We start from the raw sequence: 19,090 nt of genomic DNA, 5'->3' as shown, positions 1-19,090 counted from the left end.
TTGTTTTCAAAATGTTTGAGGTTGGAAGGGTGGAAGCACTGGAATTGAATGACTCCTGGAAACCCATGTACGATATTTAAAAGCTGAGATGACCTGCAAAATGAGAAAGAACAAGAGCAATAACTACAACGATCAGCCCTTTGAAATGTTGCATTTCCTGTTTTTTTGACATGGAGGCTTTGCTTCTTGTAATTATGTTGCTGAAAACACTATTTAAATTACCATAAACACAAATTGAAATCCATCATATACAGCCCATGTTTTGAGCTGCAACTTGTACAACCAATTTAGATTCAGTGCAATACAAAAATAAAGGACAGAAAAGTTGATCATATTGTCCAATCATCAATCTCCATGATTCATAAAACTGTAGATAAATGCCCACATTGCCCCTGACATCTGCCCACAAAATCCTTGAAATCTGCCTAGGGCATCCCTGAAATCTATCCGGAATGTCTCTTAAATCTGCCCTGAACATATTGGGGAGGGCCAGCAAGTCCCTGAGTCTGTGATGAAGTCTCCAGTAGTTTGGGAATGTTTCCTAAAGGTCCACAGATCCCCAGAATGTGGGAACACAGGGTCCATTGGTGTTTTTAGGTGACGAGCCCCCATGAAACATAGATATTTAATGTATTTGGTGATGACTAATCCAGGTATGCTGTGATCTAAACTCGTCAATGCTTAGGATATTGTTTTCAAGCACAAGGGTATTAGTTTACAATTATGGAACATGGTCGCTGACAAATTGTTGTTTGGTGCATGAACTAGACTACAAGAGAAGCTAGACAATTATTGTCTCTCTGTTCATTTCATGTGGGTTTGTACTTGTGTTTGTAGGTTATGACAACTAACAATTAATATTCTTAAATGCTGTAATTAATTGAGTTTTTAAAATTATTTCCTTACAAGAATGGCCAGGCATTTTTTCTTTTTAGAATCTTCTTAACTATGCAAATTTAGTAAATGATTATTGATGAATATTCCTCCTGATTTTTGTTGCAGTGCAAACTGCCCCATTGCTTGCCAGGACAACAAAGATGGCCACTCACATGTTGATTCCATCAGATCTATATGCTTTCATAGAGAAGGGGAACTTTTTGCTTCCGCAGGTGATGATAAACTTGTCAAGATATGGAATGCAGATTCTTGGCATTGCACAAAAACTATGTAAGGGATAGACTTGTAATTGGTTGAGTTTTATCTGGAATTCTTGTAGCTTCTCTTCAATGGCTTTTATCTCCACCTGATGCTGAATTGTAGTATTAAATGACATAACATCTAGCATTGATTCCTTTTGGTAATTGCTATTTGAGTTTACTAGCATTCGTTTGCTGTTCGGAATATTTTACAGATGCTCTGAAAAGAGGGTGAGTGCAGTCTGTTTTAGCTGGGATAGCCAGTTTCTCATATTTGCTGATAAGTTTGGAGCAGTGTGGGTAACGACAACAATTAATGCTGACAACCTTAATTGTAAGACTGGCAAGGCGAAGCCCCTTCTTGCTCACTGCTGCAGTATCATTACAGGCTTGGTCTCTTTACCTGCCTTACTCTCATGTACTTGCATGTGTATGCATATTCTAATTTATAGTTATTCATGATGCATGTATAGCGACCAATTAGACCGTCTGTGAAATATATACCTAAAATTCAAACCATACTGAGCTACATAATTTATTTGATGACTTGGAGTTGCTAGCATTCTTTAATTTTAAAAGGATTTCCTGTGTCAATTGCAAGCAAAACATTTAAAATTTAACATAATACACACACATTAGAACTTAGTAATGCAGTACTTATCTTTGGTATTGTCTTCATGCAATGTTCCCTGAGCTGACTTACGGAACAATCCCATGGATGTGTGTACATCCAAATATGAATGGTGTTACTGTTGGAAAATTGAATACACAATGCATGGGAGGTGTAAAATGTATAAAATATTATTCAAACGGAGTCAAGGATGCCATGTGCTAGCATCTTTTTATTTATGATTTAGCTAGTTGCACTACCTAATCATTGCTCACTACCAACGCTAGCACTTCTTGCAATTATTTAGGTCAGTGACATCGACCTTTATTACAAACTATTATACTAGGACTCCTAATATGTCAAAAGTTATACCAAAGTTATTGCAGCCATGAATCTGCCCACTTAGCTTCTATATATTTGTCAAATCACTTAAGAAAATCTGCCCACTGTTATGTCATATCAGCACACACTACCAGCACTAGAAACTATTCAATCATCATGAGAACAAAAGTTCAAAATCAAATATATACATATATACAAACAGCTTTTCCAAAGCTGTTACAAGCAAACCCTTCAAGTTTATTACAAGCTAGGACTTCTCCATTGCTCTCCAAAACCTAGCTAGAGAAACCATAACAAAACCCAAGCCACCAACTCCTCCTAGCTAAGAATCACTCCAAACAAAAGCATACACAACGACAAGTCTTCTTCAGTACTACATTTGCATCACACAAATCTACAAGAGACAACAAGATAATCTCACTCTATCATCTATACATCAAACACTTTAAGTAGTACTAGAGTTTCCAAATGCTATAAAAGCATAGTCTTGTTCTCCACGAGAACAAGTGCTCCCTTAGATCCTCCAAGGTTTCTCCCAAACCATACCTTCCTTTATTTTCAAAGGGAAACCCTTACCCTAAAGCCTTGCTTGCATCAACACAAGAACTCTAGCACTCTAGACAAGGAGAGCAAAGTACAATGAAGAAAAAAATATAACAAATAGACAAGTTCATTCTAACTTTCACATCTCTAATAAAATTACGTGTTAGCAATGATGAATGAAAATATTCTCTCCTCCCATTATATATATCAAAGGATAGTGGAGGCCAACAACGATAAAGTTGACACTATCCACAACAAGCCACCTAAATAGGTCCGCATGTGAAGCACTCCAACTCTAAATGACACATGTTAAGCTCCAAGGCATACACATCCATTAGGCAAAGGTCCCGCACTAACAAGAAATATCCAATGCTCCTCTCCAAACGTCTCCACTACTCCAACACTACATCCTAAGCCGTGTGCCCCTTGTTGATTTTTGTAGCTTCAGAAGGTCTTCTGCATAGGCTGGTGTCTTGCATGCAAGAAAAGAAGTCCTGTTTAGGTGGTTTTTTGAGAGGAGCAACTAATATGATCTCCTTAAGTTTCAACTTAGGAAAAAGTACATTGATTAATTATTTAATTGATGTTGACTTTGGGCTAACGTTTATCTAAGGATAAGTAATTAATCTTAGCTGTCTATCACTTTGGAGGTTAAGGATTTGGACCATGGGGAAATTATAAAGAGAACATATGGGAGAGGATGAAGACATTACATTGCTATTCTTGAGAGACAAGATAAATAAGATGACTTTATTAATGTCCTCGGGTGACCACAAGAGTAGGTTAGTGGGACTAGAAGATATCGGTCGTGTAGATACAAGACATGTGGGAGTAAAAATGCAACTCCATTGTAAATCCAAAGCTAACAAGGCTAAAATATGACAAAAATAAGACTAAAGTGAAATAAAAATACAATTAGAGAATGCACAAAATCGCCTGAAGTGACCAAAAATGAGAGATATGGAGTATGTCAATATTGCACTAATTAACTCCAAAGAAACTGAAGGGGAGTGAGAGACTCCAAGATTGAAGAGAAGGGAAAAAGGATTACAAGAAGGGAAATTTGAGAGCAAATTTCAAGGAGGCCGACTCTAGGGGAGAGGCCAAATTACTGAAGAAGAGGGTCGAGTTCTAGAGGGAGGCTGAATTATTCAAGTCAATAATTTCAAAGTCACTTCAAGCCAATTCTAAGGGAAACATTGGACCTCTCAAGCAAATTAGCCTCCTTCTACGTTCGATGTCACTTTGTTTATTGTAAGTTTTATGACCCTTTTTTGAATGCGGAAAGTCATTCCCATGATTCACAAAAGTTCCCTAACTTGTGGTATGGGCATGGGGCCCCATTTCAGGCATATTTTGAGTGTTAAGAAGAAATACTCAAGGTTTTATTGAAGTTGTTTTGAAGGTGCCTCCCATTGGGAAGATTTTAGCACCTCCCCTGAGGGTTTTGAGCAATGTAAATCAAATTTTGTATGTAATAACTTAATCTCCAAGCCTTTTGCGAATGACAAGTCAGTATTCCTTCAAGTTTCTTAGACATATCTAGGGAGCAAAAGAGGGAGAGATATCGAGAGCCTCATCTATAAATTGAGAGCTCCCTCTCCTCTTGTTACCCCTTTAAACAGAGGTACTCCAGAACTTTTTCGCCACGCCATATATGCCTGAAGGATGTGCCTTATAGCCTTGTAAAGCCATGTAGGTATGTGTTATCTTGGGAAAGTGACTCTTAGATTCCCGTTGGTGTGGACGACCATGGCTACTCTAAATTATTGTTTGTTTCATGATATGTTTGCCTCTATCACATTGTTGACTTCAGGGTGGTTACTCCCTACCTTCATGGGTGTTCTTATACCTTGGGATGGTGTTCGAGTATCATGGAATAGGCATTACCAGGACTCATGGTTTAAGGGAGCACTTGCATCAATAAAGCCCTGTAAGGATGATCACCATATGTACTTTTCCCTAGCAATGTCCCTTCCTATCCCAATGCACCCCTCTACCCCACATGTGCCATGTGTCTTATGTATTTTGCAGTCTCCTTTGGCCTTGGCCTTACGTCTTGACAGTCTCATAGTTCCCCGAGGCATCACGCTACATGTTTTAAGGCAAAGAACACTCTATGCCAAGATGAATGACTTGTCTTTCAAAGCAGTCAGAACACTCACACAGAACTCTAGTTAAAACAATGGACCCATTTTTGGGGCAAAGCGACCTTCCATGTGGCATTGCAAGCAACAAGATGTGAAGTCAAGTGAGCAAGTGGAAAACAAAGATATGGCAAGTAAGTGACTTGTAAAATCCAAATAAGCCCAACGTTCAAACCAAGGTGACATTTTCAAGCATTTATTTCACACATGGGCATGACGTCATCATCAGTGGGACTATTGGACAGAGTAAAGGAGCACGAGGGAAAGTGATGGAACATTAGAGATTAATTGTGCAAATTGGAGCCCCAAGGGCTAATTGTCAAACATTATGTCCAAATTACTCCAAGAAAGGGTTAAGATCCTCCAATTCAAGTTAGCTGCTAGCATTCTAAGGAAGACAAGCAAGCCAAAATTCTCCAAGGAAGCAAGAAAGGCCCCTCCAAGCTAGACATTAAGATATAAAGTGAGCAAATTAGCCCCAAGGGCTAAAATAAGCCAAAAAAGGTCAAAACAAAGGTCAAGAACACGCATTATTACTCAAAAGAGGTTGTCGTTGGATGATTAAGGCAAAATTAAGGGAGGTCGAGTCCTTTTGGGGCAAGGATGAGCCCATCTCAAGCAAAGTTAAGGAAGCATACGTCACCCATCTTTTCGATGGCAATTTCCCCATTCATCACCGATTTCCTCATAATTAGCAATTATTCGCCCAAAGCGTACTCATTAACTGTCTGCCATGTTTTTCCCCGATCAAGATTCTGATCATGGCTTTTCATCACCCACAATCAGATTGATATGACTTGGACCCCTCTTGGTAGTGACCCTTGTGCCACTTATCCAACAACACCATCACCATCAGTGGTTAACACTAGACACAGGCACCCCTAACACTGCACGCTACCTAGTTTGTTGCCACGCCTCCTCGCGTCCATTCTTCCAAAACTAAGACAGAAGAAATAACTCCTATCCTAATCCTTTTTCTTCTAAATCTCTCATTCTAACCTTAGTCTACCTTATTTATATACAACTGGTAGACTAGTCTTCTCCTTTCTCAATCTGATGTGTGTAGGAGCTTGGTTGTCGATATAGAGTTTCAACCTACTCCCATTTACAAATCCCCCGTGCGGTGCGCCATCCAAATTTCCTAACTACACTATGCCAACCTCAATCACATGTTGAATAATACAAGGTCCCATCCAGTGCATTCGGAATTTACCTAGATGCCTCAGAAACTTGTTATCATATAGCAACACCAAGTCCCCCAGCTGGAATGTCTTGTGCTTGATCATTCGGTCGTGCCATGCCTTATCTCGCATCTTTTGCACCTCCAATTCAACATACCAATTCATTGGAATGACATCCAAGGTATGCATGAAACGGTGTACCCATTCTTATTGTGGTACCTGCCCCCTAGTCCATGATACGACACACTTCTTCAGGTGAGCCCTAGGGCATTTCATACCAGAGTATTTCTCTCCAGGGACCCCAGAGTTGGTCCCAAATCCAACCTTCAACAATTCCTTACACTGTCGCCATCCCACGACTCACCCCTTGTGTGCAGCCCACCATTTGGCTAGTGTACAACGCAAGAAATCTCTAACAATCTCGTTTCTGATCCTCGTACTCCCGAACAAAAATATCTACTTTTTACAACCCATCGAAGGAGGTGGATTGTGCACCTCTATCCCTAACCAACGCACCATCCTTGTAACATGTGCGCATCTCTAGGTGTTGACTTCATGCAACCAATTCTGCCAATTCTCCAAAGCTTTCTTCTAAGTCTGAGGCGCAAGATCCAATGTTGCGCTAACTCAACACTCCATCGGTTGTAGGATTTACATAGTCATCTCGTCGAGTTGTGACATTATAAATGTTATCCAGTTCCTCCCGACTCAGCTCACCCCTCACTCGCTCGACGTAACGATCCCCTTCAGATGGATCGAGTGGTGCAATTACTCATATATCTTTGCCTTCAAAGATCATCTGCCTTTAATTTAGATTAATAATTACCTGTTACCAAAGTCCCAATTGAACTCTGAAAGAGCCGGATAGGGATTGATATCATCCACGATTATGATCCCCTCGAAATCGGTAGTGCTTAACACCCCATCGACATCCACTAGTACTCGTAAAAACCATCCGATAGGAAAAATCCGATGTTGGTTGGCCAATCTAAGCTGAATTGGCGACCAAATCAACTTAGGTCTCCCCATCATCTCCATGTGCCTTTCGGTAGAACATTTACATCTGATCCCAAGTCCAGAATAATGTTGTCCATCTCGTACGTTGAACTAGAATTCTTTATTGGTTCTTCTCCTACGAGCAACTTGATTCACAACCCTTGGCAAAGCTCGTGCGATTGTCTCCTCAGTTCCCCTAGCACATTGCTCTACCATCCTTCTGAACTTATCCAAAGCTTGGGGGTCTTTTACTAACTCCAAGAAACTTTACAACAGACTCTGAACAACTTTGCAGCAGACTCTGAACTGGATCCATTGTTGTCTTTTGTTCCCTATCTACAATGGCATCAGATATCTCCGGCATGGATTCTTTGCGCCTAGCTTTCAGCCTATCCCATTCTTCGTCAACTATTTCGCATTGGACCTCCATATATGTGGTATTTTCCCTAACAGGGTCAAACTTCAGAGGGGGTTCAGGAGCTCTCTTAACCCACTGGGGTTGTGATGTCCGGGGTCGTGCAGCATCAGCTCCTTCTAGCGTTATCGCACCTACTCGTTGTTGTGTCCTACGGGACTTGACAGTTATCATTTGTACATTGAGCCCCTTCTTCTCCTGCCACTTGGCAATCAGCTGGGAGCAATTCTCTGTTAGATGATCTAAGGACTTGTGATAAATACAAGTGCAACAATGATTGGTGAAAATCCTAGGCCAAGTGTCCCTGCTGCCCACAATTGTAACAGATTATGGTGCTTTGTCCTTGACCAAATCCTCCTTGTCCTCTACCTTGGTCCTCTAGTCGCCACACCGCGCCCACAACCTTGTTGATTATAGTGTCCACCTTGATTATACCCAAGCTAGTTAAATCCATTTGATGTGGCTTCCATCCCTTCAGGCCCTTGCACTCGAAACGAGTCAAATGTGCATTCACGCATCAACTCAAGTGCACAACAGTCGTGGATATCATGCCCAACTGATTTCTAGAAGTCGCAAAATATAGTACGAGCTATGGAATCATACTTTTGCATCATCGGGCAACTGGATGGTATATGGCCCCATACCCTGTAGATTCTGCACCACATTCCTTTGCCTTGCACAATCAGATTTGTTGCGCCAATCGCCATATTGTTAGTCAACAATTTACATTCGTTCCTATGGTGACCCTCTATTCAACAAATGGTACACCAAACTTCCTCCCGCTTTTCTTCCCCTTAGTCAGGTTTTGAAGTTGGGAAGCTAACGCAGCCTACTGCGATTGCACCTACGCCATACCATTATTCTCCCCACCTCCTGCCCGCGAGGTCTCTAACTTCAACGCCAACTCCAGAGCTTCCAACTACTTACCTATCCTCTGTTGCGTCAATGATATTCTGATATGTGGTAGTAGTCTTGTAATAAACCATTCCTTGTGTTACACGTGCGGAATTTTGAACGCCAACTTGTCCTTCAATACTTTAAACCATTCTTCGAAGTCCCGTACCAACTCTCCCAAACTCTGCTTGATCTCCTTGAGTTTCGTAATACATAGAGACTTCGACTTGGGCCTCTGAAACTCCCTGATCAATGCCTGCTTAATCTCCACCAAGGTCTTGTTCTATCATGCTGGAGTCGTGCTTTTGAACTTCATGTACCATGTTAACATGTGATCCCTAAACGTGGCTTCCAGCTAAGCGATCCTCGTGGCCTTGTCTTGCACCTGCTTAGCTGTCCAAATGGCCTCACATACAAACAGATGTTGTTCTGGTTCCTCAGTCGCAGCACTATGAAACATGGGCATCCACAAATCTACATCACCATGGTAGCTTGCACGGTTACTTATTCTAATACCCTTCTCAACATGATATTATTCTTTTTTAATTTTATTTACCTGCCTGAATACAAAATTCATGACAGCCTAATTAGATTTGACAGCTAAAGAGTGGTTACAAAATATGTAGAGCATTCTTGTTCAGTATTCAACAGTGTAATACTGCTCCATTTTTTGGATTTTCATAGGTGATCAATCTGATTTGCATCATTCTCTCTTTGAAGGTAGACTTCCTTTTGGTTCCCCCGGAAGTTCTCCCACTTTCAGACTGCCATCACCCTCTTTTTCCTACAAAAGTCAAATACAATTAAGAACTATAGCCAATCAGTGGACTAGGCTTCTTATTTAGTTCCCGTTATCTAGAGTTTAAATTGTGACGTTGTCTGTCAAAACAATTAATCATCACCAAATTTTTCATTGTCCTCTTCACTATTAGAATTTTCAAAATATTCATTTCTATTTTCTAATCGCAGCACCCTGGTTAATTACATCCTAGCAGATCAGATCTACTGAATAAAAAATATTGCTGATATTTTAACACTTAAAATAAAATATAACAGTGGAAACAAATTAAGAATACCAATCTCAATCACATGCACACAAGATATCTGCCCTCGAAAATCTGCTGTTTCATTAATTAAAGTCAACAGCACACCAGGGCTCCCTTGTTGGGATAGTGGCCCTCTGAGGAAAAGTACCAATATAACAAGCACCTGGAATTGATCCAGCTGATTTTAACCTGTCCTTTGATCTGCTGGCTGATCTGGATCCCACCCTTGCTGCCCCTTGCACTCTTCCTCGAACTCTGCGCACTTGGATGAAACTTGAAAGTACTTCTCTACCCAGTCACTGAGATCTAATTATTTCACTGTGTTTTGTTCTCAATGTTGAAAAGTGTAACTAGGTTCGGTCTTCATAATGACATGTGTAATTGTGATTTTATGTACTTGATGAAAACAAGAAAATAAAATAATTTTGTAATACTTGAATCATGGGTTTCATGATCAAGGAATTTTATTTTAGTGAAGGCTCTCATTGTGCGTCTTTAGGTTTTGTCATCTAGTCATAAAAGTCAATTTGAATCAATGTCATGTATGAAAGACCCTTCTTGGGCATGTTACATTTTGTATGAGTCATTAAATAAGTATGAAAGCCCTCCAAGACAAGCACAAGACCTCTCCTTCAAGTCAGCTACAAGATGAAGTAAATAATCTACACAAAGAGACATGTCGGCTCACCCTCTCTCAAGTCGGCTTATTATAGGCTCCAACCACTATAAATAGGGCAGCTCGGCATCATTTCAGGCAGAGATTTTCGGTCAAGATCTGCAGTTGAAAAAAGTGCGAAAATGGTTAAGGAAGGCAGCCTAACAATCAGCGAGTGAAAGAAGAAGAAGATCGAACTATTTCAGATCTGTTTTGAGATCTATCTTGTCACACGTGTGAGGTAAGGAGGCAGTATCTGTTGCAGAAGAGGCCGAGGATATTGCTGAAGGATCCAAGGTTAGTAAGGTCACTTGAAAGTTGAGAAGCCAAAGTCATCAAGCCGAAGTATATGAGAGAGTCCCCCCTCCAAGCGAAGTGGAAACAATGTATACTTCTCACATGCTGCAATTAGGGCCGAAATAAGGTGCAGGTCTGAAGCAGAAGGAAGTCGAAGTTGAAGGGTAGCCGAGAAGGAGGAAGGAGCAAAAGTTTGACTGGAAGTGCAAGGGAGCTTGTGTCTTGGTCTTCGAGAGGCAAATAAGTCAAGGGTCTTGGTCTTGGTACTTGTCCATTGAAGACTCTATAAGAAGAAGAATTTGTTTGGGTTTTCCTCTCAAGTGGGAGAGGTTTTGGCCCTGGGTAATAGCCTATATTTTGTGTCTCTTGTCTCTTTATGGTTTATGCATTGGTAGCTGTTTGATGAAGAACACTATAATAACATAAGTAAAAGAAGATCCTAATCTAAGAAGTAAAAAGCATTCACAAGCAATTATGAAAAGAAGAGAAACACCTAATACTTGATGACTTAGATTTCTCAGCATGGTTTCAGAGCTAAGGTGACAATGTCAAGAAAGGGCATCTTATCAAGGGACACTCAAGGATCGAATTTCGAGAAAGACATCAAAGAAAATCAAAGGATATCAAAAGTAAAGTCAAGATCTACATCAAAAACCCTAGATCAAAGAATAAGTCTTGAGATCATCATCAAGAAAAGGTAGGCCAAAACCCTACATCTACTCAAGGTGAAGAGATCTACAAATCAAGGTAGCTTGAAGTCTATTCATCCAAGAAAAGCACATCAAGGACAAAGATCACATCATCTTGAAGAAAGTAAAAAACCCTAGAAGCATTTCTGGGATCTGCGCTCAATCATCATCAAAGGAGTTGAAGTATCTTGAAGGCTAGTTATCCAAAGAAGGCTAGATCAAGGGACATTGCCATCATCCTCAAAAGGTTATAAGGCAATTCCCTCTCATTAAAGCTAGGCTCATTGCTTTGAAGGACACCGTCAAGAAGTCATCATCAACTAAGTGATCTCCCTCCTTGAGGGGTCAAGGATCATTCTTGAAGAAGAAATCTATCTTCATCAAGGAGAAGGTTTCTATCATCTATATCATCATCAAATTCAAGGAAGCAACAAGTGGAAGAAGCATCTTAACAAGTAAGTATATGACCTTATCTGAATCTGTCAAAATGTCTTTTTGCAAGGAAAGCAACAAATTGGTTGGGGCTTCAAACTATCTTGCATGGAAGAAAAGGACAGATTTGAATCTCATTGAAAATGAGGTCATGGATCATGTCAAAGGATCTATCACCAAACCAGGAAAAGAAGATGCTCAAGAACTTGCAAAGTTTATGAAGGGTGAAGTTAGGGCTCAGAGGATTCTCATTGAATCCATCAAGGATCCCCTCATCCCATATGTATCTAAACTTGAAACTTCAAAAGAAATATATGAAAAACTGGTAGAGTTGTATTCTGTAAGCACTGCAAGGGAAGTTATCTCTCTAAGGCAAGAACTCTACAGGCTGAAGATGTCAAAAGAAGAAGGTATAGCCTCATACTTTATGAGGATATCTGAGATCAGGGATCAACTTCAAGATCTAGGAGAAGTAATGTCTGATAGGGAAATGACTACAGTTGTACTAAATGCACTACCGAAGGAGTGGGGTAACTTTACTTCAAGTATTTATGGGAAAAAAGAAGCTACTCAATTCCATGAGTTGTGGTCACTATGCAAAATTGAAGAATCCAGGCTAAAGGCAAAATTTGATGTGGGATCAGGTGAGAAATCAGGCATATGCTGTAATGACAAAAAGAAAGGGAAAATTTGGAAAGTTTGGTCCTCAGAAAAAGAAGAACATGGCTAAGATTCAATGCTATGGGTGTCAAGAATATGGGCAATATAGAAGAGAGTGTCTTAAACTCAAGAAGAACAATAACAAAAGAGGAAGAGAAGAAGCCCATATCGCAGAGGATGTGGAGGAAGCTGAGAGGAAGAAGTCCAAGAAAGAGGAAGTAAAATATCTCTACTATGATTGCGATAGTCTTCCTCACCTAAGTCTTTTCTAGTTTCTGTTTCCAGGTTTTCATGTAGTACAATACATCTTCCATTAGAAGTGCATGATAGGATGTATCATGGCATCATAAAAGCATTAAAAGCAAGAGCTCGTGACGTCATCAGAGGGAAGTATGAATGGTCGCTGAATTAGATCCATGGAAGGGTATAACTCTTGGTAACCTCATTAGAAGCATAAGTAGTACTTATGTGAAAAGAAGAAAAATGAAGTCATCTAGTAGAAAGCTCATCATACAACAGCAAGAAATATATGTTGGATGGGGATACTCTAGATCCTCAAGATTCCATTATGGAATCCTCATCGAAAGGTCCACCGATCAAGAGAGGAAGCAAGTGTTTCACCAAGAATTCCAAACTTGTGGAATTCATGAGATGATGGTATGATGACATAAAAGGTAAATCGGATCAAGGGATTGAAGCTCTTTCAATCAAGGAAGCTGTTGCAGGAAGTTTGGATGACCAAAGGAAAATGAGTTATGTATGCTTATAGTCAATATTGAAGAGTCATCTCATATGGTTGCAGGTAATATGGATCAATGCTCTATCTTGAGAGCATGATCAAAGCGAAAAGGATCTCCTCCTTTGAAAGGCTGCAAGAAGGCATGAGTCACACTTTGTCTAGATGAAATCACCATAATATGTCATCTAAAATATGAGGTGGTTGACAAAATTGGAGGAACTATGAGCAAAAGTTCTTGGAAGAAAATGTGTGAAGAAAGAAAGGAAGAGATCGTGGAACATGCAACCATGGTAAAGGCAATCAACATCCGAGAAACCAAGAGAGTTGACTATGATATCTCCAAGAAAGATATGAAGACTCTGATGGAAGTTTGAAAAAGATGGAGACCCTTGACAATGGATATCTTTTGGAGATGTGTCAATATGTATGCAGGATGTTGATGCAAACCAGAAGATGTCATGATGAAAGACCATCACTAAGGTAACTTTGAATTAATGATCATTTCCTATTTTTGAATGATATTTGGATAAGCCTATGTAGGGATGCCAAGGGAAGAGCTATGAATGTCTTCCACCATTGATGACCGTGTATTAGGATGAAAGATCCTCAAGAAAACATGGTATGAAGAAGGAAACATGGCATGAAGGAAGGCCAGATATGGACTGATGAATCGCTTTCCAATGAAAGTAATGATGACATGGCTCAAGGATGAAAGTGATGGATGGTTTGTGCCCTATGAAGAAGTCCCAAAACATGAAGACTCCTGAATAACGAAAAGAAGTTCATGACATTGTGAGGAGCAGTTCTTCAAGCAACTGATTGTCCCATCATCTCCGCCTGAGGAGCTGCTGTAGGTCCCTAATTAAGAGGGAGCTTGGAAACCAATTTCTTACTTGGAAGCAAAATTCCTAAGCCAAGTGTGAGCTTAGGTACATTCCTTCCGTAGGAATGAGTACATTCCTTTATTGGAATAGATATCTCCTCCCTAATTAGGAGGGAGAGATAGACACATCATTCTTGCCTTCACTTGGGAAAGACAAAATGGATGATTGGGTAAGCATCTGGCATCCATTGCTCTTTGAGGATGTGTTAGGGCATCCAAGACAAGAGTAGTCGTAGAGGACAGATATTCTTTGAGGACTGAGAATCCAAGATAAGAATAGTCATGGTGGAACACACTCCGAGAACTCGGGTGGGGTATGTTCCAACTCCCAAGAGAGACAATGATGAGGGTGTCTATACATCATTGGTTTCTCTAGCATTGTGCTCTGATCTTATGGAGAGATAGAGATGTTACTCAAGGCCTTGCTATGTGACAATGCTAGTTGATATGATGCTACACAGATGGGTTACCAATCCGACTCTTCTTATAAGAATTCTTCAAATTGAGAATGACCAAGTACCATTATGAATACCTCCCAAGTTAAGAGGGAGTGTTGAAAATTGTAACAAGGTTCGGTCTTCATAATGACACGTGTAATTGTGATTTTATGTAATTGATGAAAAGAAGAAAATAAAATTATTTTGTAATACTTGAATCATGGGTTTCATGATCAAGGAATTTTATTGTAGTGATGGCTCCCATTGCGAGCCTTTAGGTTTTGTCATCTAGTCATAAAAGTCAATTTGAATCAATGTCATGTATGAAGGACCCTTCTTGGGCATGTTACATTTTGTATGAGTCATTAAATAAGTATGAAAGCCCTCCAATACAAGCACAAGACCTCTCCTTCAAGTCGACTACAAGATGAAGTAAATAATCTACACAAAGGGACATATCGGCTCACCCTCTCTCAAGTCGGCTTATTATAGGTTCCAACCACTATAAATAGGGCAACTCAACATCATTTCAGGCAAAGATTTTCGGTCAAGATCTGCAGTTGAAAGAAGTGTGAAAAGGGTCAAGGAAGGCAGCTTAACAATCAATGAGTGAAAGAAGACGAAGATCACACTATTTCAGATCTGTTTTGGGATCTATCTTGTCACATGTGTGAGGTAAGGAGGCGGTATCTGTCGCAAAAGAACGTGAGGATATTGCTGAAGGATCCAATGTTAGTAAGGTCACTTGAGAAGCCAAAGTCATCAAGCTGAAGTATATGGGAGAGTCTCCCCTCCAAGCGAAGTGGTGACAAAGTTTACTTCTCACATGTTGCAATTAGGGCCGAAATAAGGTGCAGGTTTGAAGCAGAAGGAAGCCGAAGTTGAAGGGTAGCCGAGAAGGAGGAAGGAGAAGAAGTTTGACTAGTGTTGACTTGGGCTCAAAAGAGAAGCAATGCAAGGGAACTTGTGTCTTGGTCTTGGAGAGGCAAATAGGTCAAGGGTCTTGGTCTTGGTATTCGTCAATTGAAATCTCTATAAGAAGAAGAGTTTGTTCGGGTTTTCCTCTCAAGTGGGAGAGGTTTTGGCCCTGGCTGATAGCCTATATTCTGTGTCTCTTGTCTCTTTATGGTTTACGCATTGATAGTTGTTTGATGACGAAGAACACAATAATAACATAAGTAAAAGAAGATCCTAATCCAAGAAGTAAAAAGCATTCACAAGCAGTTATCAAAAGAATAGAAATCACCTAATTCTTGATGCCCTAGATTTCTCAACACTCAAGATGTGCCTTCTCCCTTTCCCTAGCCTTCCTTTTATAAATTTGAGTTATTGATTGAATCCACAACCCTAATCTCCAAAGTGATTTGACGGTTGAGATTAGATCTCAACATTGCTAAGGATATAGATCAATTAGGCGATTTCCACATGCCTGTGTGGAAGTACCTGCCCGAGCTACTCTCATCAACATTCATCGCCCAAATCCATGGCCATACTACAGTTTCCGATTCTTGTTTCACACAATATGTCGGTAAACCAATAGTTTGCCTTAATAGAAATTTTGATCTTCAAAACCAAAATTGTAACTCTTTTGACTAAATTTGAACATATTCTGGACAAGATTGGTTTTGATCTAAAAGGGCTTGTTATGTAATCAATATGTCGGATATTCAACTATCAAAAATTTCTTCTGTACCTAGTTTAGATGTTACATGTGTTGGCAAATGTTTCTGATATCTCCAATAACCCAAAAACTATGTGCATTTTTGCCTGGAAAAAATGACTTTTGGAAAATAAAAAAATACTTCTAGAATTGCTTCTGTTGGTCTTAGACATGAACTCATGTTTTTGTTGTTTTGCTACATGCTATCTGTTCTCTGCATCTGAGAATGTTAAGGTACTCTTTCTCCTTCAGGTGCACAAAACATCAATCTGCTGCTCAATTTCCCCTTTCATCTGTGAAAAATCCGTGGGTCTACTCACACTCTGCTTCTAGGATCTCACGCTCTCTATGTACGATATTTCTAAAAAATCGTACTTCTCTTCTCTAATTTCACACAGATGCATGTCCTCGATTTCTGATTTATCAGGGAAGAGTTTTTTGTATGGTAGTTCTGTTCATGTTTTCTGCAGTGTGTGTTGGGCTGCAACTTCTCTGCATCTATTTTGGGCACATGTGCCTTCACTGGTATGCCTTTTACTGGCGATGCATCAAGTTCTTTGTGACCTGGTTGGTTGAGGTCACGCTCCTTGTAATTGTGCTATTTTTTTTACTATAGCAGATTAATCCACGTAGGTCTTGTCCTGAAGGTTCTTATTGTTGAAATTTCTAAGTCTATCCATTAGAAAATTTATCTGTATTCTTCTGGTTTATTTCTCCTATTTGTTAATTACCAAAAAGTCATTTAACTACATAAACATCGAAATAAACACAATACAGTCCCAACCATCTACAGATCAACAACTGAAAGAAATAGAAAACACACAAGTGACACCATTATTTTTGGACAACTCGTCCCTGGAAAAACCCAATGCGGGAAAACCGGTGCAACAATTTTGAGGGTTTATTTCAGTGTTGAAAATATCGGTGTCGACAAAATATCAGCGAGGGTCTAGAAAACATCTTATCGGCAATATTGGCAAATATCGGCAAGCATAAAAAATGCATAATATATTCATTTTTTTTCAAATTTTTAAACATATAAAGCAATAACAACATGAAATAAACACATTGGCACATAAATATGAAGAAAGCACTGATATATATGATGTCAAATATAAATGATACATCAAAGGCGATACCAAATCCAGCTGATCCCTGATAATTGTCCATTTAAGGACTCAAATGTGGAGAACCAATACAAAATAACATCACATATATAAAAGTATCTCATCATCATGAGTTATATATAGCATAACAAATAAAACTAGCAGGGTAGCAGCTATTTATCTGAAATCATTGCCCTCTCCCCCTTTTACGGGAAAACATGATGGGTTGTTTGCCAGGCCTGCCCCTAGTAGTAGAAGGCCCTGACCCTGCCTCTGCACCTAATGTCAAATAATGAGTGCTAGGTATGGAGTTGTGCTCTCCTATATCTATAGCAGATGGTGTTGATGCTGATGCTCCCACAGTGTCCTCCTCCTCCTCCTCCGAGTGCTGCTCCTCCTTCGAGTCCTCCTCTTGTTGCCCCTGTTCTAATGGATCATCTGGCTCTAACCATGAAGGTGACTCCTCCAAGATGGGCTCCTCAGACTCCACCCTCCACTGAGACAATACATCAATATTGTCTAAGGAAATGGCATTTGGATCCATTGGTGCTTCTAATGGATCATCTGGCTCTAACCATGAAGGTGACTCCTCCAAGATGGGCTCCTCAGACTCCACCCTCCAGTGAGACAATACATCAATATTGTCTAAGGAAATGGCATCTGGATCCATTGGTGCTTCTATTTGCTCACTCGAAGTCAGATGTTGTAATGAACATACACTAAATCATTGAGGCGTGTGAACTCCAACTTGTAAGAGTGTCAAAAAAACTAATGAGTCTTGACTCTTGACTCTTGACACTTGAAGGTCATAAATTAAAAATTAAAAATTACAATAAGTGTAATTGCTCAACTGAAGGCTGGAGCTCAAAGTTATACCTGTTGTGCTTTTTTGCGTGTATTTTCTCAAATACACTCCAATTGCGCTCACACCTTGAAGAGCTACATGTTTGACTCAAGATTCTTATGGCCAATTTCTGCAAATTTGGTGCCCTTGCACCATAGCTTCGCCACCAAATATCTACAACAAAATAAAGAAATAAAAAATTAAAAAACTTAAAACATAATTAAACTTTCAAATAAAAGTTACATAATTGAATTTAAAAAAAATAGAATTATAAGTAAGGAAATTCTAAATTGAAAATTCTAATTTCTAATGAGTGATGACTTGTCACTTACGTGACATGAAGAGGGTCCTTTTCCTAATAGCATCATCAAAGCCAAATAGGCCAATACAATCCCGATAAAACTGTTGCTCGTGATTGATTTTGTTACAAAGCTTAGGATCATGTACCATCCTATGAATACAGGAATGGAGCCCTTCCATCACCCCGCTATCAAAATCAAAGCCGCATTTGTATGAAAATGCAGGGTTGAGGAAGAATGTTGCTGCATGAATGGGTCGATGAAGCATCCCTGTCCGCCGACTATCAATCACATCCCATAACATCATATGCCTATCAAGGCTAGCAGAACCCTTGTCTGCATAATAAGAACGAATGGCCTCCTTGGCCGTATCCATGGCCTCATACAAATAAGCCATTGCAGGCTTCTCCCCATCTACCAATCTGAGAACCTTTACTATAGGTTCACTAACTGAGCATGCTTCTTCTACTCCACACCAAAACGTCTCAGAGTAAACCATTTTTGCAATGTCTTTACCGTCCTGTCTCCTGCTGTATCTACAATTACGCCAGTCAATCAGACACAAACATTTGCTTCAACTCGAACTGACATCGAAGTAAAGACTGAAGAGTAATAAAGTTTGTGGCAAAACGTGTGATCACAGGATGCTGCAACTTCTTGTTTCTAGTGAACTTCCTCATGAGGCTAAGAACAAAAGCATGGTTATAGATAAACTTGGGGACACTCCTAGCCATATCAACTGCCTCCTTGATGAAGGAGAGTTTCCCCATATCCTCAAGCAACAAATCGAGACAATGTGCTGCACACGGAGTCCAGAACAATGTGTGATGCCTCTCCATAAGCATCTTGCCGGCATACACATAATTAGCTGCATTGTCTGTTATGACTTGCACCACATTCTGCGCACCAATCTCCCGAATGAACCCATCTAACAACTCATGGCTAGAACACATCCGATGCTACCCCAAATCAACACTACCTCTTAGCGAGGATTGTGCTCTAGTAATACTCCACACTGAGCATCACTCTGATTATACGACATCGGTACCTGTGCTAATGCTAGGGCTCCCCGCCCAACA

At 39.9% G+C, this 19,090-nt stretch overlaps 1 protein-coding gene across 2 annotated transcripts in view; it reads left to right on the top strand.

Annotated features, from left to right (window-relative positions):
* LOC149210365 (uncharacterized) overlaps positions 1–19,090 on the top strand; it is a 229,266-nt gene that overhangs the window by 24,411 nt on the left and 185,765 nt on the right. For both annotated transcript variants that reach the window (XM_089396707.1, XM_089396708.1), the window contains exons 2-3: positions 1,003–1,167; positions 1,352–1,529. In XM_089396707.1, coding sequence (XP_089252833.1) covers positions 1,003–1,167; positions 1,352–1,529 — 343 coding nt within the window. The remainder of the gene's footprint in view (positions 1–1,002; positions 1,168–1,351; positions 1,530–19,090) is intronic.

The sequence above is a fragment of the Pinus tabuliformis genome, chromosome 1_2 (assembly GCF_031772625.1).
Source record: "Pinus tabuliformis cultivar Carrire ecotype Pingquan chromosome 1_2, CPIR1, whole genome shotgun sequence".
NCBI classification, from domain to species: Eukaryota; Viridiplantae; Streptophyta; class Pinopsida; order Pinales; family Pinaceae; genus Pinus; species Pinus tabuliformis.
This window is presented reverse-complemented; position numbering and strand designations above follow the sequence as displayed.